The sequence below is a fragment of the Aquarana catesbeiana genome, linkage group LG10, assembly GCF_042186555.1.
Source record: "Aquarana catesbeiana isolate 2022-GZ linkage group LG10, ASM4218655v1, whole genome shotgun sequence".
NCBI classification, from domain to species: Eukaryota; Metazoa; Chordata; class Amphibia; order Anura; family Ranidae; genus Aquarana; species Aquarana catesbeiana.
In genome coordinates, this window is record NC_133333.1 from 204,398,123 (window position 1) to 204,423,934 (window position 25,812).

A 25,812-nucleotide genomic window follows, 5' to 3' on the forward strand; every position below is an offset into this window, starting at 1 on the left:
TCTATCACTTCCTGCAGTGGGAGAAAATATAATAAGTGGCCCAGCGCCTGACACCTTAGAAAAAGGTTGGATCTATACCCACTCCTAACTAAGGCTTATTGGGAAAGTTCCTACTGCATCATGGGAAAAATAATTTTCAGACAGCTTTGAGCAGGCGCGGTCAGACACAAGTTAAAATTGTAAGTCATTGGGGGCCCAGATGGGGGTCACATATTTCTGCACTGCCATGACATTAATGTTATGTGATCGGTTTACATGGAAATAATGCTCTGCGCTCTTTGATCTGGTTTCTCTTGTTCTTGTTTGCTCCATGCTGGCGTGCATTGAGTTGTGTTTCAGATTAATTCCCAGCATGCATGAAGCTGAACGGAGGAAACTTAATTTGGTGGAAATATGCAAATCAGGCAGCACATTTACAATTTGCATAATTTTAGATAACATATTTGATGTCAATGTGTCTCTCAATTTTCTATTCATTATTGTTATTAGTGCCATTTGTTAGGAAGTTGGCAACTTTCTCTGGAGGGATGCGGCTCTGCTCTCCTGTGCGTGCCCAGGAATACCAAATGCTGGCAGTGATAACTGCATACTGTCATAGTGAAACGAGGGGAGCGTATTGTGTTTTTAAAGCTCAACTATAATGAGGAGGGCATACAGCCCCTGCCAGGTGTTTATTACTGGAAAGTAGAAGGAAGGTGTGGTATAGTGATAGGTATTCTCTGTCGGGTCTTGAGTCTAGGGAATGGTGTTGCTTAGGCAGCTCTCCCAGACGTAGTGGCTCTTTGCTTGAGTAGGGATTGGATGTGCAAGGTGGAATGCACCAAAAGCAGAACATGCTGTATAAAGTCCAGATTCAGTTTAATCTAGATCCTTATATCACAAAAATTTTACACGTTTCAGGGGGTTCAAAGGGTCCCTCTTCATCAGGGCTCCATTTAACAAATAAAAAGTTCATAATCAGTATACTGTATTGACTAGTATGTAAGTGGAATTGAATATATAATACAAAATTAGGAAAAGGGGAAGAAGATATAAAAATATGTCTATAACAATTTAAAAAAAAAAAAATTTTAAGCTATATTTTTTAATATATTTTTCCCATATTTCCTATCTGTATCTCACTTCCCAAAGATACATTGTATATCCCTACGTATCTATGCTTGATATCCAGTACCACTTTTATACCAGTCAATATTGTTTACTGATCATCAAGATAAGATCTAAGCAGGTGGATGGCACATGTTTATGATCTATTAAAAGGTCATATCGTTTTCATTTGATGTCTATGGTTAGATTTTTGCACTGTTTAGTTTGCTTGCCCTGCTGAGTTGGTACTCCCTGGAAGGTAAGGGTTAACACTGCTGGCCAGGTTCTCCCGGGCTTTTTGGGAAGTACCACCCACTGCTGGGGCAAACACTTAAAAAGGGAGGCAAGTGCCGCAGTTAGGATGAACAGAGGTATAGTTTCAGGTCTCCCCACTTAAGGAACAGTATGCTGCTAAAGATGTGAACTACTTTTTTTACTTAACCACCTCACTGTGGAGCATGGTCAGGGTTCCACGGATATGGACTTATGCCACTGCTGAATGGACTTGAGGACTTTCACACCTATTCAAGTTATTACTACCTCAAGGGGCAATCAGGGACACCAGTGGACTGATTAAGGGCACTTAGAAGATTGTGTACAGGAATGTGTATTGAAGACTTTTTTTTATAGAACTGTCCATAGGTATTATCGCAACTACTTCAATTAAGAATTTTATTACATAGCTCCCAACTGTCCCTGATTTCGAGGGACTGTCCCTGATTTGCAGCAATGTCCCTCTGTCCCCTTTTCCTCCTCATTTGTCCCTCATTTTGGTCTGATCTATATAGTTGTATATAAAATGCACTTTTTATCTTTCAAAAAGTGTTTCCCAGTGCCAAACCTTCTAGAATCTAAATTCTAAATTGCTGCATTTGTAAATTTTAAAAGCCAATATAAAGGAATAGTAGCGGTAAAAAAAAAGCCCTTGTGGGTTTAATTAACCTTTTGTTTTTGGTTAATCACTTCAGCCCCGGAAGAATTTACCCCCTTCCTGACCAGAGCACTTTTTCCAATTTGGCACTGCGTCACTTTAACTGACAATTGCACAGTCATGCGACGTGACTCCCAAACAAAATTGACGTCCTTTTTTTCCCACAAATAGAGCTTTCTTTTGGTGGTATTTGATCACCTCTGCAGTTTTTTTTTTTGTGCTATAAACAAAAAAAGAGCGACAATGTTGAGAATAACGCATTATTTTTTACTTTTTGCTATAATAAATATCCCCCCCAAAAAATATAAAAAAACATTTTTTTCCTCAGTTTAGGCCGATACGTATTCTTATATTTTTGGTAAAAAAAAATCACAATAAAGCGTTTATTGATTGGTTTGCGCAAAAGCTATAGCGTCTACAAAATAGGGGATAGTTTTATGGCATTTTTATTAACAATTTCTTTTTACTAGTAATGGCAGCGATTTTTATCGTGACTGCAACATTATTACGGACACATTGGACAATTTTGACACATTTTTGGGACCATTGGCATTAATACAGTGATCAATGCTATAAAATTGCATTGATTGCTGTAAAAATGTCACTGGCAGTGAAGGGGTTAACCACTAGTGGGTGGGGAGGGGTTAAGTCTGTCCTGGGGAGTGATTCTAACTGGCTGGGGGATGGGCTAGCACTGACACGACACTGATCGTCTGCTCCCGATGACAGGGAGCAGACGATCAGTGTCCTGTCACTAGGCAAAAGGGGAGATGCTGTTTACATCGGCATCTCCCCGTTCCTCAGCCCAATGACACGATCGCGGGTATCCCAGCGGCGATAAAGTCCACGGGTCCCGCAGGCACGGTCACGGAGCTTGCGGCAGGAAATTCAAAGTAACGTACAGGTACGTTACTTTGCCCAGCTGTACCATTCTGCCGACATATATGTGCTGACAGCGGTCGGCAAGTGGTTAATTCTCCTTGAAGGGGGTGTGGCAGGGGGCGTGTCCTACACCTACACACATTTGCTAGTAGGTGTCCCTCATTCCCATCTCAAAATGTTGGGAGGTGTGTTATTGTTATTCAACTTGGCCTGATCTAAAGCCACTTTAGGACAACCTTAAAGGGGTGCATGCACACATGGCTTATCTCAAGAATAGGGCACTACTAGCTTCCCTCCACTCCTCTCTCACTGGCTGTTGTGGGAACATGGGGAGGGGTAGATCTTCAGGATGGAGAGTGGGGACAGGGGCCCTTCCTTTTGTGAGTGAACACAGCAAGTGATCAGTATCGATCACTCACTGTGTTCATTCATAACTGAAGCATAGTAAAACGTGTTTACTATGCTTCCGTTTGTGAATGACCAGGAGCCTCTGCACCGAGCCTTCTGTTCATTACCTGTCCAGTACAGATTAGGCTGCAAAAAGGGACTGAGGAATTAATATTTGTATCCCCTTTTTCTGTCTCAAAAGTGAGACATCAGGGGTCTGACTTCTGATATTTCACCTACAACAGAATTGTAGAAAATAAAAATTGTAAAAAAAATATAATAAGAAATGTAAGACATAAAAAAATTAAGAGCTCATTCGAAGGGGTTCACTGGCCCATACGGTGTAAATGAGCAGTTTGCTTGCTGCAGACACAGCGGCTGTACAAACACAGCCGTAGGTCCTAATCTGACAGGTGTGGGTGAGTTGCCCCAAATGCACCCTGTCTGTGTTCAGTGCCGTACACCTACATCCACATGCCTGTCAAATTATGACCTGTTGCTGTGTTCGTACAGCTGCTGCGTCCCCTTACATAACATAGGCTGCCTGCACACAACTTCAGCCACATAAACACTGGTTCACATTGTACAGACCCCAGCACCCACCTGAATGAGCCCCAAGACCCCATTCACACACAGAGCTTTATTCATTACAGTTTTATCTTTTAGATTTTTTTTTTAACAGGTAAATCTTTTAGATTTAGTAGGAATACGTACACACACATGTGAGTTTGAGATTTGGGGTGCACACCCTAATGCAGTAGGCTGCGCACCTATTAACATACCAGTATGTTTTTCAATTGGGAGAAAAAATTGAAACATGATAAATGTACAGACTTCACACTGGTAGTTTGTTCAAGGACTTTCAGTGCTAGAAGGCGAGAGCGCTGCACACATAATAGTCGCCTGAAAGTCCACAGGGGAATGCGAAGCCGTACTCAGCGCAGGTAATGGCGTTTCGTGTAAAACACAATGAAATAAGATACGGCCCGCTTAGCTTCTGTGTAGTGAGTAGTGACATGATCCTGCTGTCTTGTAATGAGGCCTGTAATACAAGTGGGGTCATTTTTCTTCCTGACGTTTTACATCATCTCTACCAGCCGAGGACGGTCTGTAATGTCACACTGTCTGAGCCCAATCATGGGATTTTCTCTGTCCCTGGGGCTGGATGTGTCACCCCTCTCCTACCAGCTTCATTACATGCGCAGAATGTTACCATGCTGATTGAAGCAGAATGTAATAAAGTGGAACTCCAGTCTTTCTTTCAGTATTGCACAGTTGTACAGGCTCTTCCCTGTACTGAAATTGTTCACTCTGATTCACTGCACACTGTGAACCTCTCCCAATGTGCATTGAAAGCTGCAGCAAGACAGAGTCTACCTCATATCCTGGCTGGAAGACATCTAGCATTATCCTGCCCAGTGTTTTATAACTAGGATGCCATCTGGGTTCCCTGGGGTGCTGCGAGCATGGGACCAAATTTGCCCGGGATAGTGTCATAAGTTGCCATGGTGGGGGCAGGACAGCTGCCAGCACCATAACAACCAGTGACACTCTGTGGCCGGGATCTGCAGTGTAATTTGTAGCTATAGTGATGACGGCCAGCTCGCCTGCAGCATGGCAATGCATGGCTCTGATCTAGGGCAGGCGGCATGCGGGGCCGCCCCAGCATTCAAGAGAAGCCAAAAGTCTGCCTCATCCATAACTTCTCTACCTATTGTCCTCTGCTGCACTGCTGGAGCCAAAAGGTAGGGCTCTGATGTGAAGATCGAACTGTGTGATCGGGGACTGTGTAATTAGGGGGCTTTGTGAATGGGGGAGCCTGTATGACTGGTGGGCTCTGTGGCTGGGAGGACTGTGTGATTGGGGGCTCTGTCATTATTAGGCTATGTGATAGAGATCCGTGTGGTGATGGGAGGACTCTGATGTAATTGAGGGACTCATTTATAGGGGGCCTCTGATGTATGGGGAGAAGTCTAGTGATGGGGGGCCTCTGACATGAAGGGAAGACTCCAGTGTGATAGGGACCCTGATGTGTTGGGGGGCCTCTGATATAAAGAGGGCTCTGTGATGTTGGAGAGACTCTGATGTGATTGGGAGACTTTGATGTAATAGGGACACACTGGTGTGATGGGGGACTAATACATAGAGTCTTCTGATGTATGGGGGAGCTATAATCTGATGGTGGGCTTCTGATGTGAATAGGGGGACTCTGATTTGAAAGGGGAACTTTGATGTCAAGGGGGAACTCTGATGTGAAGGGGGGGGGGGAGTTAGTTTCATCAAGACAGGTTTCCCATCGATAAGTAATATTCAAATCTTTTTACATTTTAGACCGGTGGTCTCCAAACTGCGTCCCTTTGCTAGCCCTAATTTGGCCCTTGGGCACTGTTCCTCCCACTGATTTGAGGCACTATTCATAACATTGACACCACAGTGAGGCACAATTCCCCTAACTGACACCATCAATGGGGCACTATTCCTCCCACTAGTATTATTGATGGGGCACCTTCTACTGATAGCAATGATAGAGCATTATTGCTCCCACTGACACCAACGATGTGGCACTATTCCTCCCAGTAACTGCAACTGAACACCACACCTGAGGTACTGTTAATCTCACTGATGCCAGGCCTGGGAACATTTTCTACCCTGTCTGGCTACAATCCATCCCCCCAAAAGTCTTGGCCTTTGTTTGGAAAGTTTGGAGACCACTGTTTTCGACTATGGTGCCTCAAGACTTTGCATAGTTTTAAAGAGTGCCACAACTGAAAAAAAATTGAGAAACACTGATATACCCATTTATTCTCCCAGCCTGACTGTCCCTGGCCCATCCCTTTCATTCATTGGATTTCAGTTCTTTCAATCATGGAGACTCAACATCACATGTTGCCATTACCTAGGGCAGTCCGTAGGTAAAATACAGTCTGCCTAGGAACTTCCACTCCTCCAGGCTGACACCCACTCATCAGGGCATTTTGATATCAGGGAGAGCTGCGATCTCCCAATGTATTCTGCAGGACTGAGCTGTCAGTTTGACAGCTCAGTCATGCACAGTGGAGGAGATGGCCTGGTGATGCAGATGCAGGGGATGCTTGGTACCCAAGACACATGCTTTTTTTGTCTTGGCCCAGCCTGGTATTAACAGTACCCTTCACTGGAAACACCTGAACTCAATCATTTGGAGAGGATGTCCTGTCCACCTACATATTAGCATATAGTGTATTTCTGTGCTAAGTTTTTGGGTTTGTCTGGAATATGTTGTAAGTTCAGTACGGTAACTTCCATGCTCTTCGCATAATATGTCTTGATTAAAGCCACGCTTCCTTTAATTTCAGAAAGTGCCTTCCCTCTAGTCTTGTCTGTTTGTAATCCGCTCACTTCTTTTCATCTCCGTCACGGCTCCCTTTCGGTGAAAAGACGATAATTGATTCGCAATTTGTTAAAAAGCAGATGTTATCTTTTTGTCGCGGCGTCCTTGTTAATTACACTCATGTTGTGATGTTTTTACAGGTGCAGAGTTCTGAAGAATGGTGTCTTTCTACAGCTGCCTTCTCCTGTTGGTTTTAATTACAAATGCCTTGATGGGTGCGGGCGCTCTCGAGCCCAGAGCCAAGCGTCGGAGAGTCTCCAACAAGTACGACGAGGATGTCTGGCTCCACCAGCACCACGACAGGCCTCACCAGAGGTCGGGGCTGATCAAGAAGGAGAGGACTCACGATGGAGAGGAGGGTAGGGGTTCCTTGCTCCAAGTGGGGGACAATGGGCAGTCCGGGACTCTGAAGCAAGACAGATTGCAAAGTTTTGAGCTTCCTTACAGTCAGAGGGAAAATCAGCCGCCGGGAACGCATACGAAAGGGCGCAAACACAAGACGCAGAGGCGGTCAAATCAAAAGGAGCGGGTGAAACACCACAAAGGTGGGCTGTTACTCAGCATACCAACCCCTATCATTTTCATTTGTTATTATTAACTCTGGGGAGGAAGTAGTGAGCTTGTCTTTATTCCCTCCACTGCCCTTTAATACTATAACTTTAAATTTGCAGCAGTTGGTAAATGTACAGGAACTGTTGATCGCTAAGTCAATCATTTTTGGTCAATGGGTCCTTTGAGGGTCACAGGTGAACAGGCCAAGCTGGCAAGTCCATGTCCATGACTGCAGAGTTCTGCATTTCAAACACCAAGGCCTAGTACAGTAGGGCTAAGGGTAGCGACCCACAGAATCTCCTTTTAACTATCTTGGGCCTGTTTTTGTGAGGAAGAATGTCTCCAGGTAGATGGGAATGTGACACTAGATATTGTAATGAACTTAGTGCATTGGAACGATAGCCCATTTGTTGCCGGAATATTGTAACACTTTTCACTTTTGTTACCCCATGTATGGTTATGATTGCTCTATGCTTACCTGCATTTTTTATCATAATTACTTATTTGCAAAATATATTTTACAGAACTTATCCCTTATTGTTACACATAGAAGTGAACCTCTAGCAGACTAGGTTGTGATAATTTGCCCCAATTATTGGTGGCTCTCACTGTATTGACGCAGAGTAGGCAAACTACAGTATCAGCTTCTTTTTCCTTATTCTCCAGCCCTTAGTGTGCCTTGTGTGTCTCCGGCATCTGACTTTGTTTGATACCAAGGCTTGCCAGTCAACTGGAGTAGGAGGGAAGCAGCATAAGACAGTTGGCCTACATAGTTACATAGTTAGTCAGGTTGAAAAAAGACACAAGTCCATCTAGTTCAACAATAAAAATAAATAAATAAATAAATAAATAAATAAATATATAAATAAATAATATCAAACAATCCCATATACCCAATCCTATACCCACAGTTGATCCAGAGGAAGGCGAAAAACCCCAGCAAAGCATGATCCAATTTGCTAAAGCAGGGGAAAAAATTCCTTCCTGACCCCCAAGAGGCAATCAGATTTTCCCTAGATCAACTTTATCTATAAATGTTAGTACCCAGTTAAATTGTGTGCATTTAGGAAAGAATCCAGGCCTTTCTTAACCGGTTCAATACAGGGCATTTTCACCCCCTTCCTTCCCAGGCCAATTTTTAGTTTTCAGCGCTGTCGCACTTTAAACGACAATTGCGCGGTCGTGCGACGTTGTACCCAAAAAAATTGATGTCCTTTTTTTCCCCACAAATAGAGCTTTCTTTTGGCGGTATTTGATCACCTCTGCGGTTTTTATTTTTTGCGCTATAAACAAAAGAAGAGCGACAATTTTGAAAAAAACACTATATTTTTTACTTTTTGCTATAATAAATATCCCAATTTTTTTTTAAAAAAAACTAATTTTTTCCTCAGTTTCAGCCGATACGTATTCTTCTACATATTTTTGGTAAAAAAAAATCGCAATAAGCGTATATTGATTGGTTTGTGCAAAAGTTATAGCGTCTACAAAATACGGGATAGATTTATGGCATTTTTTTTTTAAAAAAAATTATTTATTTTTTTAGCGGCGATTGCGATTTTTTTTCGTGACTGCGACATTATGGCGAACACATCGGACACTTTTGACACATTTTTGGGACCATTCACATTTATACAGCGATCAATGCTATAAAATTGCATTGATTACTGTGTAAATGTGACAGGCAGTGAAGGGGTTAACCACTAGGGGGCGGGGAGGGGTTAAATATGTTTCCTAGGGAATGATTCTAACTGTAGGGGGAGGGGACGCACAAGGGGAGGAGACCGATCAGTGTTCCTCCGTTCTGGGAACACAGGTCGCTCTCCTCTGAGCTGACAGGACGTGGATCTCTGTGTTTACACAGAGATCCACGGTCCGGCCCGGTTAACGGGCAATCGCGTGTGCCCGGCGGACATCGCGGCCGCCGGGCACACGCACCGGGTCCCGAGCAATGCGGCGGGCGCGCGCGCCCCCTAGACGGCCGGGAATCCCAGGACGTCATATGACGTCCAGCCAGGATGTGAGATCCCATCCCAGGACGTCATATGACTATAGCTGGGTATTGAAGTGGTTAAAGTAATCTACTGAGCTGGCCAGAACCACCTCTGAAGGGAGCCTGTTCCACATTTTCACAGCTCTTACTGTGAAGAAACCTTTCTGTATTTGGAGATGAAATCTCTTTTCCTCTAGGCGTAAAGAGTGCCCCCTTGTCCTCAGTGTTGATCATGGTGAATAACTCTTGATCAAAGTGAATAACTCAACACCAAGTTCACTATATGGACCCCTTATATATTTGTACATGTTGATCATATCCGCCTTAATCTCCTTTTCTCAAGAGAGAATAAATTCAGTTCCTCTGATCTTTCCTCATAGCTGAGCCCCTCTTATCAGTTTGGTTGCCCTTCTCTGCACTTTCTCCAGTTCCCCGATATCCTTTTTGAGAACCGGTGCCCAAAACTGAACTGCATATTCCAGATGAGGTCTTACTAATGATTTGTACAGGGGCAAAATGATATCCTAATCTCTGGAGTCCATACCTTGCTTAATACAAGAAAGGACTTTGCTCGCTTTGGAAACTGCAGCTTGGCATTGCATGTTATTATTGAGCTTATGATCTACCAAAACCCCAGATCCTTCTCCACTACGGATTCCCCCAGTTGTACTCCCCCTAGTATGTATGATGCATGCATATTCTTAGCCCCCAAGTGCAAAGCTTTACATTTATCAACATTAAACCCAGGCCCGGATTTACTCCCTTTGCCGCCCCAAGGCCGGGCCCTTCAATGCCGCCCCCCCCCACACACACACACACACACACCACCAGAAAGAGCCCCCAGACATAATACGGTCAAAGACTGCAGACATGATACAAGAGATGGTCAGAGACTGCAGACATGATACAGGAGATGATCAGAGACTGCAGACATGATACAGGAGATGATCAGAGACTGAAGACATAGTACAGGAGATGATCAGAGACTGCAGACATGATACAGGAGACGGTCAGAGACTGCAGACATAATACAGGAGATGATCAGAGACTGCAGACATAATACAGGAGATGATCAGAGACTGCAGACATAATACAGGAGATGATCAGAGACTGCAGACATATTACAGGAGATGATCAGAGACTGCAGACATAGTACAGGAGATGATCAGAGACTGCGGACATAGTACAGGAGATGATCAGAGACTGCGGACATAGTACAGGAGATGATCAGAGACTGCAGACATAGTACAGGAGATGATCAGAGACTGCAGACATAGTACAGGAGATGATCAGAGACTGCAGACATAGTACAGGAGATGATCAGAGACTGCAGACATAATACAGGAGATGATCAGAGACTGCAGACATGATACAGGAGACGGTCAGAGACTGCAGACATGATACAGGAGAGGGTCAGAGACTGCAGTTCCTATGGACATTAGTAGATAATGGCCGATCGGCCCTCTCACCTGACCCAGTGATACAGAAACGGTTCCTCTGATCAGGAGTCAGCTCACTCTGAATTGCCCGTGGCGACTCCGCTGGGTAGCACCCAGATCTGTATTCCTGCAATGACTCCATTCCTTTCTCCGCCAGGGATGGCACCAGGCTGTGTGGCTTTCCCTCTGGTGGCACAGGGCAGGGGGTTCTCTCTCTAATGGTTTTCCCTCAGCAGTGTCCTCTCCCTCTGGAGCCCTGGGTGTACTTTACTGGGTGTAGACCCCCCCAGGACAAACCACCCCCCTTCATTAGTACAGACCCCCCCAGGACAAACCCCCATCCATTAGTACAGACCCCCACCAGGACAAACCCCCCTCCCTTCATTAGTACAGACCCCCCCAGGACAACCCCCCCTCCCTTCATTAGTACAGACCCCCCAGGACAAACCCCCCTCCCTTCATTAGTACAGACTCCCCCCAGGACAAACCCCCCTCCCTTCATTAGTACAGACCCCCCCCCAGGACAAACCCCCCTCCCTTCATTAGTACAGATCCCCCCAGGACAAACCCCCCTCCCTTCATTAGTACAGACCCCCCCCAGGACAAACCCCCCTCCCTTCATTAGTACAGACCCCCCCAGGACAAACCCCCCTCCCTTCATTAGTACAGACGCCCCCCAGGACAAACCCCCCTCCCTTCATTAGTACAGACCCCCCCAGGACAAACCCCCCTCCCTTCATTAGTACAGACCCCCCCAGGACAAACGCCCCTCTATTAGTACAAACCCCCCCAGGACAACCCCCCCTCCATTAGTACAAACCCCCCCAGGACAACCCCCCTCCATTAGTACATACCCCCCAGGACAACCCCCCCTCCATTAGTACAAACCCCCCAGGTCAACCCCCCTCCATTAGTACAAACCCCCCCAGACAACTCCCCCTCCATTAGTACAACCCCCCCAGGACAACCCCTTCTCCCAGGACAAACAACCCCCCTCCCCTTCATTAGTACAGACATCCCAAGACAAACCCCCCTCCATTAGTGCAGACATCCCAGGACAAACCCCCCCTTCACTAGTACAGACCCCCAGGACAACCCCCCCCTCCATTAGTGCAGACATCCCAGGACAAACCCCCCCTTCACTAGTACAGACCCCCAGGACAACCCCCCCAGGACACCCCCCCCTCCATAAGTGTACAGATGGAGACAGGCTTGGGCGGGAGTGAGAGACACAGGAGAACACGCCCCCCCCGCACAGAGACCAGCCGCTCCGATCTCCGGCGGCTGCTCTCCTTTGACAGGAGGAGGGAGGGGGGACAGGCTTGAGCCTCGAAAAAACCAGCAGCAGCGGCGGTGACCTGCGGAGGAAGCCGCCTCAGTCTGGACACAGAGAGGAGGAGGAGGGAGAGGAGCACTCTAGTGCTTCAGCGCCCCCACCTCTCTGGCACCCGGGTGCGCTGCATCACATGCTGCTATGTTAATGTGGGGGGCGGCCGAGAATTCTTTGCAGGAGCGGCGCCGCCCCTGTACCACTGCCGCCCCGAGGCCTGGCCTCGGTGGCCTTGTGGGAAATCCGGCCCTGATTAAACCACATCTGCCACATAGTCGCCCAATTAGACAGTGCATTGAGGTCGGCTTGTAAATTGGAGACATCCTGTAAGGACGTTATTCCACTGCATAGTTTGGTGTCATCTGCAAAGACTGAAATGGTACTTTTAATCCCAGACCCAATATAATTTATAAAGGATAACCTTAGACCATTCAGAGTAAGAATCATTAACCACTACTCTCTGAATTCTGTCTTTTAGCCAGTTTTCTATCCATTTACAAACTGATATTTCCAAGCCTGTAGACTTTATCTTACACATGAGCCGTATGTGGGGAACTGTGTCAAACGCTTTTGCAAAATCCAAGTATACCACGTCCACAGCCACCCCTCTGTCCAAGGTTTTACTTACCTCTTCATAAAAAGAAATCAGATTTGTTTGACAACTTCTGTCTTTCATGAATCCATGCTGTCTGTTGCTTAAAATATTTTTTTCCAGCAGGAACTCGTCTATGTGATCTTTTAATAAACTCTCCAGTATCTTCCCGACTAACTAACAGGTCTATAGTTACTTGGTAAAGACTTTGTTCCCTTTTTAAATATAGGCACTAGGGTTGTCCCGATACCGATACTAGTATCGGTATCAGAACCGATACCGAGCATTTGCCCGAGTACTTGTACTCGGGCAAATGCTCCCGATGCTTCCCCGATACCTAAAAGTCAGCTGTGATCGGCGCATGGGGGAGATACAAGCTTCTCCCCCAGCGGCTTTCAGCTGCTTTAGTGACACAGCGGTGATCGCTCACCGCTGACTGTCACTGCATTATCCTCCATGCCCCCTCCTTTCCTCTGTGCCTCTCCGCTGTCCCCCTCCGTTCTTCTCTCCTTTTCTGTCCCCCTCCGCTGTCCCCTCCGTTCCTCTTTCCTCCTCTGTGCTTCTCCGCTGTCCCCTCCGTTCCTCTTTCCTCCTCTGTGCCTCTCCGCTGTCCCCCTCCGTTCCTCTTTCCTTCCCTGTGCCTCTCCGCTGTCCCCTCCGTTCTTCTTTCCTCCTCTGTGCCTCTCCGCTGTCCCCTCCGTTCCTCTTTCCTCCTCTGTGCCTCTCCGCTGTCCCCTCCGTTCCTCTTTCCTTCCCTGTGCCTCTCCGCTGTCCCCTCCGTTCCCCCCTCCTTCTCTGTCCCCCTCCGTTCTCCCCCTCCGTTCCTCTTTCCTTCCCTGTGCCTCTCCGCTGTCCCCTCCGTTCCCCCCTCCTTCTCTGTCCCCCTCCGTTCTCCCCCTCCGTTCCGCCGTCCTCCTCCTCCTTCCTTTGTGAATAGACAGAGTCAGCTAACTCTGTCCATTCACATAACTGAAACATTGTAATCTCTTGTGATTACTATGTGTCAGTTTATGAATGGAGAGGAGCCGCTGTCTTCTCTCCATTCATTCTCAGTGCAGCTGAGGCTGCAGAGAAAGGGACTGGGGAATCTCTATCCTCTGTCTCTTTCTCTGTCTCAAGGGGGAGATATCAGAGGTCTGTTAAGACCCCTGATATCTCACCAAAGCCCCCCAACAGGGCTGATTAAAAAAAAAACAAAAACAAAAAAAACACATATTGCAATAAAGAATAAAAAAAAAATTATTGTAAAAAATAAAAATTGTAAATTAAAAAAAAAAAACAAAACACACACACACACACATACACCGTTCACCCCCCCCCCCCCCCCAAAAAAAAAAAAAAAAAACACTGTTAAAAAAAAAATTTAAAAAAACACTGTCACGTGACATGAAAAAGTATCGGTATTCGGTATCGGCGAGTACTTGAAAAAAGTATCGTTACTTGTACTCGGTCCTGAAAAAGTGGTATCGGGACAACCCTAATAGGCACCACATTGGCCCCACGCCTATCCAGTGGCACCATCCCCCTCATTAATGAGTCCCTAAAAATTAGATACAATGGCTTTGAAATTACAGAGCTCAATTCTTTTAGGATCCGCGGGTGGATGCCATCTGGTCCAGGTGCTTTATTCACCTTTATTCTATCTAAATATTTCTGGACCATATCACTTTTGAGCCATTGTTGATCATTTGGGGCTGTGTCACCACCATCCCCATTATGGACATGAGCTTCCCCATGCTCCTTTGTATATACAGAACTGAAGAATGTATTTAATAAATTAGCCTTCTCTTTGTCCCCAGTCACCCACTCTAGATTATTTTGTAAAGGGCCTACATGCTCAGACCTGACCTTTTTACTATTAATATATTTGAAGAATTTTTTGGGGTTTGTCCTACTATCTTTTGCAATCTGTTGTTCGTTTTGAATGTTAGCGTCCTTGATTTCCTTTTTACATATTCTGTTATATTCTTTGTAACATTTAAACGAAAATAGTGTTCCTTCATTTTTGTATTTTTTAAAAACTCCTTTCTTATTGTTTATAGCTTTTTTAACTTTGGCCATGAGCCACACAGGTTTTACACATCCTGCCTAGTGGGGCAGGAAGTGTAAACCAGGTTCTGCAACCTTGTGTTGAGAGTAGCGTTACTTCCAGCTGAGCTGCTGAATTTTTTGTGGTTTCCCTAAACACCCGAAGATGACACATCTCGCTCACCCAGCACTTACTGACACACCTTTAGGTACTTTAAGAATTTATTAGACCAAGCTTAGCCTGAAAGAAGAGAGGTTTAGCAAGTATACTTATACAAATAAGACAATAACGTTACTCTGAGAGATATGGTTAAATACCTGAGATATTCTTACTAACTGTAATTAACAGAACGGAACTGCGTTTACCTAGTAACAGTATATAAAGCAGTGGTGGGCCATCAGGGCCATCAGGGCCAGCAAGGCCTTCTCTGCAGGCCTAAGCACTGCCTAAACCAGGGTTTCTCAACCAGGGTTCTGTGGAACCCGAGTTTCTCCAGAGGTTGCTAGGGGTTCTTTGAGCAATTAGCAATAGTCTATTCTCTTCATTTCATAGCTTTTTTCCAATCATACACTATATTGTCAAAAGTATTGGAACGCCTGCCTTGACACGCACATGAACTTTAATGGCATCCCAGTCTTAGTCCGTAGGGTTCAATATTGAGTTGGCCCAACCTTTGCAGCTATAACAGCTTTAACTCTTCTGGGAAGGCTGTGCACAAATTTTAGGAGTGTGTCTATGGGAATTTTCGACTATCCTTCCAGAAGGGCATTTGTGAGGTCAGGCACTGATGGACGAGAAGGCCTGGCTCACAGTCTCCACTCTAATTCATCCTAGTGTTCTATCGGGTTGAGTTCAGGACTCTGTGCAGGCCAGTCAAGTTCCTCCACCCCAAACTCGCTCATCCATGTCTTTATGGACCTTGCTTTGTGCACTAGTCCAAATCATTTGATAGAGGGGGGAATTATGGTGAGGAGTTGTTTTTCAGGGGTTGGGCTTGGCCCCTTAGTTCCAGTGAAGGGAACTCTTAAGGCGTCAGCATACCAAGACATTTTGGACAATTTTATGCTCCCAACTTTGTGGGAACAGTTTGGTTATGGCCCCTTCCTGCTCCTTCATGACTACGCACCAGTTGCTGCACGATTTTGTCGTGTGACAATAGTAGCAAAATGCACCACGTTTGAGGTGCTATTAAAAATTAATGCCACCCAAACACATGTGACGCGTTTTGCCATGATTGCAGTGCGATTTGGAATTGTGGGCAGAATCGCACTGATTCTGCATGCGATCCCAAATTGCCAGATGTGAACAGGGCCTCAAGAATTGGTAAGCGTCAGTATAATAAATGTTTACTTATCCGTTTAATGCTGCTTTAAGTAATTTTACTGATTTATAAGTAAGGCCCTGCTTTTTCTGTTTACCCTTTTTTTCCGTGCTGAATTTTAAGGTTACAGCCAGAAAAGCATACAAGCAACTGGCATATTAATCAATATAGATTGTGTACAAATAATAAAAAAAATAAATGCCACACCAAAATGTCAGAATTTTAGCGCACCATTTATTTATTTATTACAGCTAAAAATTGCTGGATGAATTCAGGTAAGGCATCACAGTTTTATCCCACTGGCTAGAGATTGATGTAAAAACGAAAAAAACATTGGCGAAGAAAGTTGTGACCCTTGAAGAAAGCACAACAGTTCCCAACAGACAACAGTTTTAATTGGATGATGTTACTCCCCTACCAGTCCTAGGCCATCCTCTTCTGGGTCTCCGGTGCTCTGATTCAGTAAATGTCAAGTTCAAGTCAAATAGAGATAGACTTGGCTGATGCTCTCTCTTTCAATCCTGCCAAGACATACTCTATTTTCCTTCCATACAGGTGGTGGTAGTGCACTCTAGCACAGCCTGATCTCACCAGGCATCCAAATCTCACCCTCTCAGGGAGAAGGTTCTCAATTTCTTTTCTTCTCTGAGTTCTCACCCGATTGTGGTCAGCTATGGCAGAGATCTGTTCCTCCAGCAACAGCAGCAGCAGCTTAGTCTCTTTTCCACACACCTGCTTGCTTTCAGGACCCTCCCCTCATGTGTAGCATTGCAAAAAAAATAATGGTGGCAGCCAGGGTAAATTTACTGTTAGCATAGAACAGCTGATGGTTATAGAAGGGAGGTCGAGATCCGGGCTGAATCCTGTGTGTATTCAAATGTATGGCTGCTGACCGCGGACATCATCAACAGTCTTCAGAAGTATTTGGTCTGATCGATCCCCGGAGGCTATTGAAGGATTAAAGGCCCTGGCTGGGTATTAGTCACAAGCTCAAAAGCTTGTGCAGCTGGTAAGCTTGCACTTTCTGTGGTGGTGGTTTCACATTGTCTGTTTTTGAAGTCACAGGAGACAGTCACCATATTGTGTTGTTTCATACACTTACCCATTCTTCCACTGGAGGACTTTTTAGGATCGTTTATTCTCTGGATTTATTTGTCACATGATTCACTCACTGGGACTTTTTTAGTTTTCATATATTATTACATATTTCTATTTAGATATATGGTTTGAGAGTGCAACTCCTTATGTTTTTCTACTATGTTTGTGTGTATTTCAATTCACTTTGAGTTGCAGCATTAGTGGTAGGTTTGCAATAGCACAGTTTTTTTCTTTATATATTTTATATTTATAAATTTACTGACAGTTTGCAAAAATCAGAAAAATTGAAAGTAATATATGTTAAAGAAATTTTATGTCCATAAAAATCAGTCCTTTTTTTCGAGCAGGTTAGTGTTGTCTCAGCAACCCCTTTATAGCCTGATGCAGCACCAGCAGCCACTTATCCTGGCAACGTTTGGAGCCAGTTGGGATTATTTAAAAAAAATAAGCAGGCTGGAGCTAGCAGCGGAAAGAGCAGGTGGCTGCATTTGCAGATCCTGCTCCTCTAATTCTGGCTTCATAGTGACCTCAACTGTGCTGCTTCTCTGATTAGATAGGTAGTTGGAACCCGATGCTTGTCTGGTGGCAACAGCTCCTGAAGCCTGTGCCCACAGCCCCGCAGCTGCACTACACTCTTCTCCTGAGTAACCTGTCCTGCTCTTCTGCAGCCGCAGGTACTGTCAAGGAGGGGGATGTGGGAGTAGAGCACTGTACTGGGGGAGGGGGTGATTTGGGGGAAAAGGGGGCACCCCTGTACTCTGAAATCTGTACACAGCACACCCCTGAACCCTGCATTCTGTATGCAGCGCACCCCTGAACCCTGCACTTTGTACACAGCACACCCCTGAACCCTGCATTCTGTTTGCAGCACACCCCTGAACCCTGCACTTTGTACACAGCACACCCCTGAACCCTGCATTCTGTATGAAGCGCACCCCTGAATCTGCACTTTGTATGCAGAGCATCCCTGAAACCTGCAGTCTGTATGTAACACACACTTGAACTTTGTACTCTGTATGTAGCACACACCTGAACTCTGCACTCTGCACTTAAAGCGGAGGCCCGCAGCCCGCAAGCCAGCAGCTACACATACTGCAACTGCTGGCTGTTAATAATAGGACACTTACCTGTTCTGAAGTCCAGTGATGTCGGCACCACAGCTGGTGTTTCCATCAGCTGTCGGGTGCTGCCGCCGCCATTGCGGGTAAGGGTTCTCCTACTGGCCCGGAGACAGAGGGAGGAGGAGGGAGCACCAGCCGTGACGTCAATATCTCTCTTAGCTGCTAAGCACAGGAAAATGGTTGCAGCAGCACATGGTCCCCACACGGTCATTCCCTTTTCATTAAAATTTGTTTCATTTATTCATTTTCTAACGGATTATAACTTTTCCGAACTATAGGAATTCAGATCGGTCAAAAAACGATCGACCGATTCAAATTCTGTGTTAATAAAAACCTGATTGTTGGGCGTGGTCTGGACATGGCTAAGTAGAGACGTGTGCTTGCTGAGATCCTGACCGTCTCCTATCTACCCCAGCCTATCTAGCTTTATTTTCTACATTATGCTTCTATCCAAGAAGCGCTCAACTAAGCGAAACACGAAGAACACGAAAAACACAAAACCGACTCCGGTGGCTGCGTCCCCGGGTGAGATCCAGCGGTTCTTCCAGCTCCCCCAGTCGGGCTTCCCAGAGTTCAAGATGGTGTTCGCATGGTGCCTCACACGCAGAAGGCCTTGACCCCCTCACCTATTCAGCATCCCCCTCAGGTTCCTTGAGTTCGGAGCCCTACCCTGACATCCCACCAGCTTTCCTGTTGGACCTGCGAAATTCGCCTCACCTGCCCCTGACTTACAGAGCGGATGCCAAACTGAAATCCATTCTTCAGGCACTGCCGACGAAAGCCAACATTGAGGCCCTAATAGAACGCATGGAAGCTACTCATAGGAAGGAAATCCGCTCTGTTAAACAGGACATTCAAACTCTCACCACCCGATTCCCGGTGGGGGAAGCCTGCTTGTCCACAATAGACCAGAGAATAACTGCTTTTGAGGCTCTACAAAACTCCCACACAGGAGCTGCGGTGGGCCTGCAATTACCCCTCGAGGAAATGGAGGATTGGAACCGACGGAACTACTTACAGCTCCGAGGCCTACTGGAAGCCACAGGCCCAGCAGATCTAGCCACTATGGTTACCGACACCTTCAGGACAGTGGCGAGTGAGCAACTACCAGAACACGTGCAATTAGACCGGGTACACAGAGCCTTGGGCCCCGGTCAAACGACCCAGCTAGACCCCGAGATGTGATCTGTCGGCTGCACCACTATATACACAAGGATATTACAGCTGGAAAAGCATGGGTGGCAGGAGACCTGGAGTTCGACAGCACATCGGTCAAAATCCTACCAGACCTCTCTAGAGCAACATTACAGCGCCGAGCCCTTCTGAAGCCGCTCTTGGATCTAGAAAGAAGACTGGATGTTACCTACCACTGGGGCTTCCCCCTATCAATCACCTTCCAGAAGGACCAGCGATCCTTTACTCTCCACCCACCGGAGTCCTTTCCAGCTCTCTTCACCTTCCTGGCATCAGCACCGATTGCGGTCCCTGACTGGCTGGCCTTTCTCCCGCGATTCTTCGGCGTTGCGGGCCATGTTGTGGCCGGCAGTGACTTCCAACTCAGACCACAAAGGAGCTGCCGCTGCTCACGTGCACCATCCCCAGAGGAGACACGTGAGTCGTGAGTAGCCCTGCACAGCACGAAAGTCACCTTCCATTAATGTTCATTCTGTTCTGCCCTCCAGTATGTGCAGCCTTTCACTATTTCAATTTTTTCTCTCTTTTGGTTATGTCTCATTTTTATTTATTATTACTTTTTTGCTTGAGGCACCCGTTACTATATACTGTATATATATATATATATATATATATATATATATATATATATATATATATATATATATTTTAGTTGCATATTCAATGTTGTAACACTGTATGAGGGGTATGTTGTTGAACCGATGATTGGGGTGTGCTCACCCACCCCCTCTTCCAGGGTTTTTCCTGGGGAGGGGGCTAGGGGGACGAACCTATACCCGCACTATCCCAGAGAGGTCGCTGGAGACTGCCGGAAGCGGCAGACACTCCACCAGGTCAGATGGAGCTTCTCCCCCCTCATGATGTTGCTGAGACCCCCTACTCTCTACAGGGATAGTGGGGCTCCCAGGGGTGAGCTCTGGTGGAGCCGTGAGCTTCACAGTGAGACCACTCGGATGCTATTAATGCCTAAGTTTTCAATTGAAATGCTGGGTTATGCTCCACTCACTTGATGTTATGCTCAGCTAGGGGGGATCTGAATACACCCCTAGCACCACAAGTTATCTAGAGTCAGAGAACCCAGAGAGGCCTCCCACGTGATTGGCCACATAAGTTTGAACCATGCCTCCAGGGATCTCATACCCATTAGCGGGGAAGGGGTAAACTTTGACAGCTGGTGTGCAGGCCTCATGAGACACGCCGTGCTAGGGGGGGGGGGGGGGGGGGGTGCCCCTCCTCTGGTCAATAGACTCTACGATGTTGCATTTCCATTCTCATTTTCTATTTTGTTTTTCAATATGTTGTTTTTTTAATGTTCTCTTTTTTTCACCATTAATGCTTCTAACCAAACTGAAGTTCCTTAGGGGGGTGGATGGGAGGGTTGGGTCCTCTCTTCTAGGTTGCTGACTAACCTCCCACCCACGTAGGCTAGCGTACACTTCCGGATCTCCGGTCGTGCTACAACATCACAAGTTTGTTACTTACAAGTTTAGTTACTTCAGGGTTTCTGCCCTGAATTTGTTTGTTTCTTTTTCTTGCCCTCTACCCACTTAACCTACCACCCTTTCCTTTTCCTCCACTTATCTACTCCTTTAGTTCCTACCTCTCTCCCCCCTTCCTGCCTTCCCCCTCCCAACACCCACCCCTCCCCCTCCCACTTACCCCCCTACGACGTGGCGATGGAATCTATAAAAGTGTTTTCATTAAATGCAAAAGGTCTTATACCTGAGAAAAGATGCATGCTTTTAAATGAGCTTGCAAGCTGATGTTGCTTTCATCCAGGATACTCATTTTAAAAATGAGAAACTACCAATTCTCAAAAACAGGTACTTCTCCCTGACATATCATTCCACTAACTCAGCAGCCAAGTCTAAATGAGTCTCGATATTACTTTCCAGTAAACTACCATGTCAGTGCCAAGATGTCATTAAAGATCCCAATGGATGCCTTGTATTCCTTAAGAGACTTATAGGCAAAGTGCAAATTACCCTGGCAACGCTATATGCCCCCAATGACCACCAAGATACCTTTTCCAACATACCCTGGAAAAACTCCTGGAGTTTACGGAGGGCCAGCTGATATTGGGTGGAGACTTTGATGTCCCCCTGATCCCCTCGGTAGACGCCTCCTCAGGTTTCTCCTCAGTCCCCCCAGCTTCCAGGAAACAAATAGCTAAATTCCTACATACAGCTCAGCTGATTGATACAGCATTCAGGTGAGCGAGATTTTACGTTCTACTCCTCCCCACACAAGATCTACTGGATAGATTATTTCTTGATCCCCCATCGCTAACTGCACTCAGTTATTCAATTGGCCGCATAACGTGGTAGGATCATGCTCCTATCTCCCTAGTATATGTGCTCTCTGGAACGTCTTCCCCTAGACACTGATTTTGGTGTCCAAACGAGAGCCTTCTGCAGGTCCCAGAGGTGCTAGCAGACGTATCTAAAGAGTTGACCCTGTACTTCCAAACGAATGACTGCCTGGGATGCGACCCAGGCACCCTCTGGGAAGCTTATAAAACAGTTCTCAGAAGGATACTCATCAAACATGGTGAGTGCATTAAGAGGGAACGAAACAAACTCACCCGACTCCTTTGGTAAGCACCAATGCCAAAAGGCATTTGACCAGGTAAATTGGAACTTTATGTTCTCCGTGCTCCGCCACATTGGTCTCGGGGAGAGGATGCTCAGCTGGATAGGCAAGATCTACTCTAACCCGACAGCTCAGGTGAAAGCAAATGGCCTGCTCTCTGACCCCTTCCCTATCGGTAATGGGACGAGACAAGGGTGTCCTCTATCACCACTTCTATTTGCCCTATCCCTAGAGCTATTCCTCTGGTGAATTAAACTCAATCCAGACATACAAGGACTGCCGGTGGGTGACACTCAATGTAAATTATCAGTCTACGCAGATGACCTACTCTTTTCTCTGACAAACCCTATGATATCGCTACCAAACCTCCTTCCTCTAAATCTGAGGCCATGGGAGTCGCAATCTCTCCCCACACCCTTTCAACCATACGATCTAATTTTCATTTCAAATGGACAGATTCCGCCTTAAAGTACATACATCCCATCTGACCTTTTACGTACATATGATCTCAACTTCCCACCTCTATTAGCTAAAACCCGTATTCTTCTAGAAAACTGGCATAAAGGCATACACTCCTGGTTTTGGAAGATGCAACCTGATAAAAATGTCCATCCTACCAAAATACCTCTATCTGCTTCAGGCCCTGCCCATACAGACACCACTCTCTTTTGCTCAAGCGAGTGCAAGCCATCTTCACCCGCTTTGTCTGGGCACATAAAAAACCCTGCCTTCTTCGGACCCAAATGTCCGAAAACAAAATGGGGGGGTGGCATTACCAGATATTCAGAAGTATTACCAGGCTACCCATCTGGGCAGAGTACTTGATTGGCGGCGCCATGCAATATCCAAACTCTGGGTGTATATCAAACAATCTCAATCCAAGATACCCTTGAAGAGTGCTCTATGGTGCTATGACTCTCTACCTCAAGAGATGAAATCTCATCCACTGATAGGGGACACATTAAGGCAAAGCTCCCAAGTCACCCTGCAAGCTTCTCCTATGATGAAACAATCACCACTATCCCCGATTCTCAGACACCCAGAATTCCCACCAGGCCTTCAACCTGCAGAATTTGTGTCCTTGTGTAACGCAGGATGTGACCATGCCTCTAAGTTTGTTACTGTGGGTCAGTGGGCCTCCATCCCGGAGTTAGTCAACTCTGCGGGCCCCTACTAATTTTTATTTTGGAAAGCGGTGCATTTACACCATTTCCTACACTTTATTCCTGACCCTCAGAATTTCTCTCGTTGACTGACGACCTTTGAAGAATATTGTTCTGGGACTGAGCCTTTACCCCATTTTCTCTCTAAAACGTATTCCCGTTTGAACACACCCCTGGAACAACCACGTCTACCCTGTCTGGAGAGATGGGAGACGGATCTTAACTGCAAGTTCTCTGCGACACAAAAGCAATGCATCATCAGATTTGCCCTTAAATCATCCCAGTGCACCAAAATTCAGGAAACAAATTTCAAAATATTGACCAGATGGTACCTCACACCCTCCAGATCACACAGGTGCTTTCCTGCCACTTCGAATCAATGTTGGCGATGTGGGGGACGACGTGGGGTCACTACTGCACATCTTCTGGTCGTGCCCCAGATTGGAGAATTTCTGGGGAGACGTCCGTCGCATCATGCAGAAATTTACAGAGTACAAGATAACAGACGATGTAGCATTTTTCCTTCTACACCTTTCAAAAATCCATGCTAATACCTACAAAAAATCTATTGTACGGCACCTAATAAATGCAGCTAAGTCTTGTATACCTCTTTAATGGAAAGAGCAATGCCCACCGACAACCGCGAATTGGCTGCGGAAAGTGGAGGTTATGAACAGGATGGAGGATTTGGTCCTGACTTTGCAACATAACCGTGAGAAACATGCCATATGTGGTTCACATTCACTCCATACCTGGAGTCTTTGAAACTTTTTTATTCTCTCCGATGAGGGGAAAACCCTCCTTGGATCATAACTTCCCCATGAGCTACTACTACATTCCTGAGCCATAGTCGCCCCCTTACTTGCTTCCCTTCCCTCTCCCCCTTTCTTTCCCTCTACCCTGCTTTCTCCGCACTATTCCTTGACTATTATTTATTTCTACCTTGCTGTTATTATAAGAAAGGAGTGAAAAGAGATTGGGGAGACCCTGTTATCCCCTTGTACTTACAAGATTGCCATGTCACGCTTGTTTTTTCCGAGCAAATTGACTGCAAACTTTATCTTGTTCTGTACCAATAAGTAATGTGACAATGTGATATGTTCATTGATTTATGTGAATCAAACTTCATGTTTACAACCTTAATTATCTTTTTTCCACTGTTATATCAATGGGGTCTCGCCCATTTTTGTTGTTCAATAAAAATTATATTTGAAAAATAAAAACAAACCTGGTTGTTAAGTAGCAGGCTGAAAAGCCTGCCGCCCATGTCCTTATCAACCATGAGTCATCATCTGTCAGTGGGCTTCCCCAGAATGCCGGCATTGCCCTTCAATAGTAAAATGTTTAAAAAAAAAACAGTGTAGGGTCCCCCCCAGGCCATACCAGGCCCTTCGGGTCTGGCATGGATTTTAAGAGGAACCTCACGCCAAAATTGAAAAAAAAAAAAGGCGTAGGGTCCCCCCTCAAATCAATACCAGACCCTTATCTGAGCATGCAGCCCGGCAGGTCAGAAAAGGGGGGGGAGAGCAAGCGACCCCCATCTCCCAAGAACGATACCAGGCAACATGCCCTCAACAGGGGGGGTAATCATCGTAAAAAGTTATTATGTAGATATGTGAACCACATATGGCATGTTGCCAGTGATGATACTTGTTTCCAGCATAAGGCACGGCATAGTCATTTCAGGCAGGATCACACTTATAGTGGTGCCGGCCAACGCTGGCTGGTTGTTATTCCAGCAGCGTTGTAGATACATGATAAAGTGAGGGTGAGCTGGCATTCTCATGGTTGGTTGGTTGTTGGTATCTACATTGTGCTACTTTGGTATGACTGTAACCCCTATGCCCCATCTGTAACCAGGAGTACCGGCTGCATTGATTGCTAGCCACCCGAGATGTAGCTATCTTGGCTACATTTATATCATCATAGACACTAATGTTCACTTGTAGATAGATGTTCCATATGTTAATATTTCAGACACTTATATGATGTCCACCTGACTCCACTCAAGGTGTGATCCATTGTCTGCCAGACTGAGTCTTTAGCTTTGACACTATTGACTAGGAGATCGGGTGATGGCCCGATCCCTCGCTATGTTGGAGGCTGCATACAGCTAGAATTTTTTGTAATTGGTGAGCACAATTTAAATATGTAACATTTTATTTGGTTGTGATTTTTTTGTGCATTGAAAAATGATACAAGTAATTGTAGATTTTTGTGATTGTAATGATACTCTTTTAAATCTGATTGAAAAATCTAGATGTATATAGAGTTTCCCTGAAGAAGCGGATGCTCTAACTCCGCGAAAAACGTTGGATGACCATATGCCTAAGAGACCTTCAAGCTTATGCTGGAAACAAGTATCATCACTGGCAACATGCCATATGTGGTTCATATATCTACATAATAACTTTTTACAATGATTTTTTTATAGCTATTTGTACAATAAAAATGATCTTGTAAATCAATGTTGTGTTTGTGCTCACCTCGGTGACAATCTCATATCCTTTAAAGTTCTTTTATTTGCATGGGTGAGAATCTCTCTTCCCATTTTCCTTTGATATACTATGTTGACTGGGATGTGGATATGATTGGTTGTCCCTAGAATTGGTCAAACTTTGTTTAAGGTTTTTTTTCTATGATTGGATTTCCCCTTTAGCCCCCCTTCCCCCAACGCTCACAACCTATCATTATTTGTATCATCGTCCTTCTTCTCTCCAAAAACCTGGAAAGGT

At 45.6% G+C, this 25,812-nt stretch overlaps 1 protein-coding gene across 1 annotated transcript in view; it reads left to right on the forward strand.

Annotated features, from left to right (window-relative positions):
- DRAXIN (dorsal inhibitory axon guidance protein) overlaps nt 1-25,812 on the forward strand; it is a 114,947-nt gene that overhangs the window by 54,430 nt on the left and 34,705 nt on the right. Inside the window, exon 2 of the mRNA XM_073603168.1 lies at nt 6,797-7,201. Coding sequence (XP_073459269.1) covers nt 6,814-7,201 — 388 coding nt within the window. The 5' untranslated portion in view covers nt 6,797-6,813. The remainder of the gene's footprint in view (nt 1-6,796; nt 7,202-25,812) is intronic.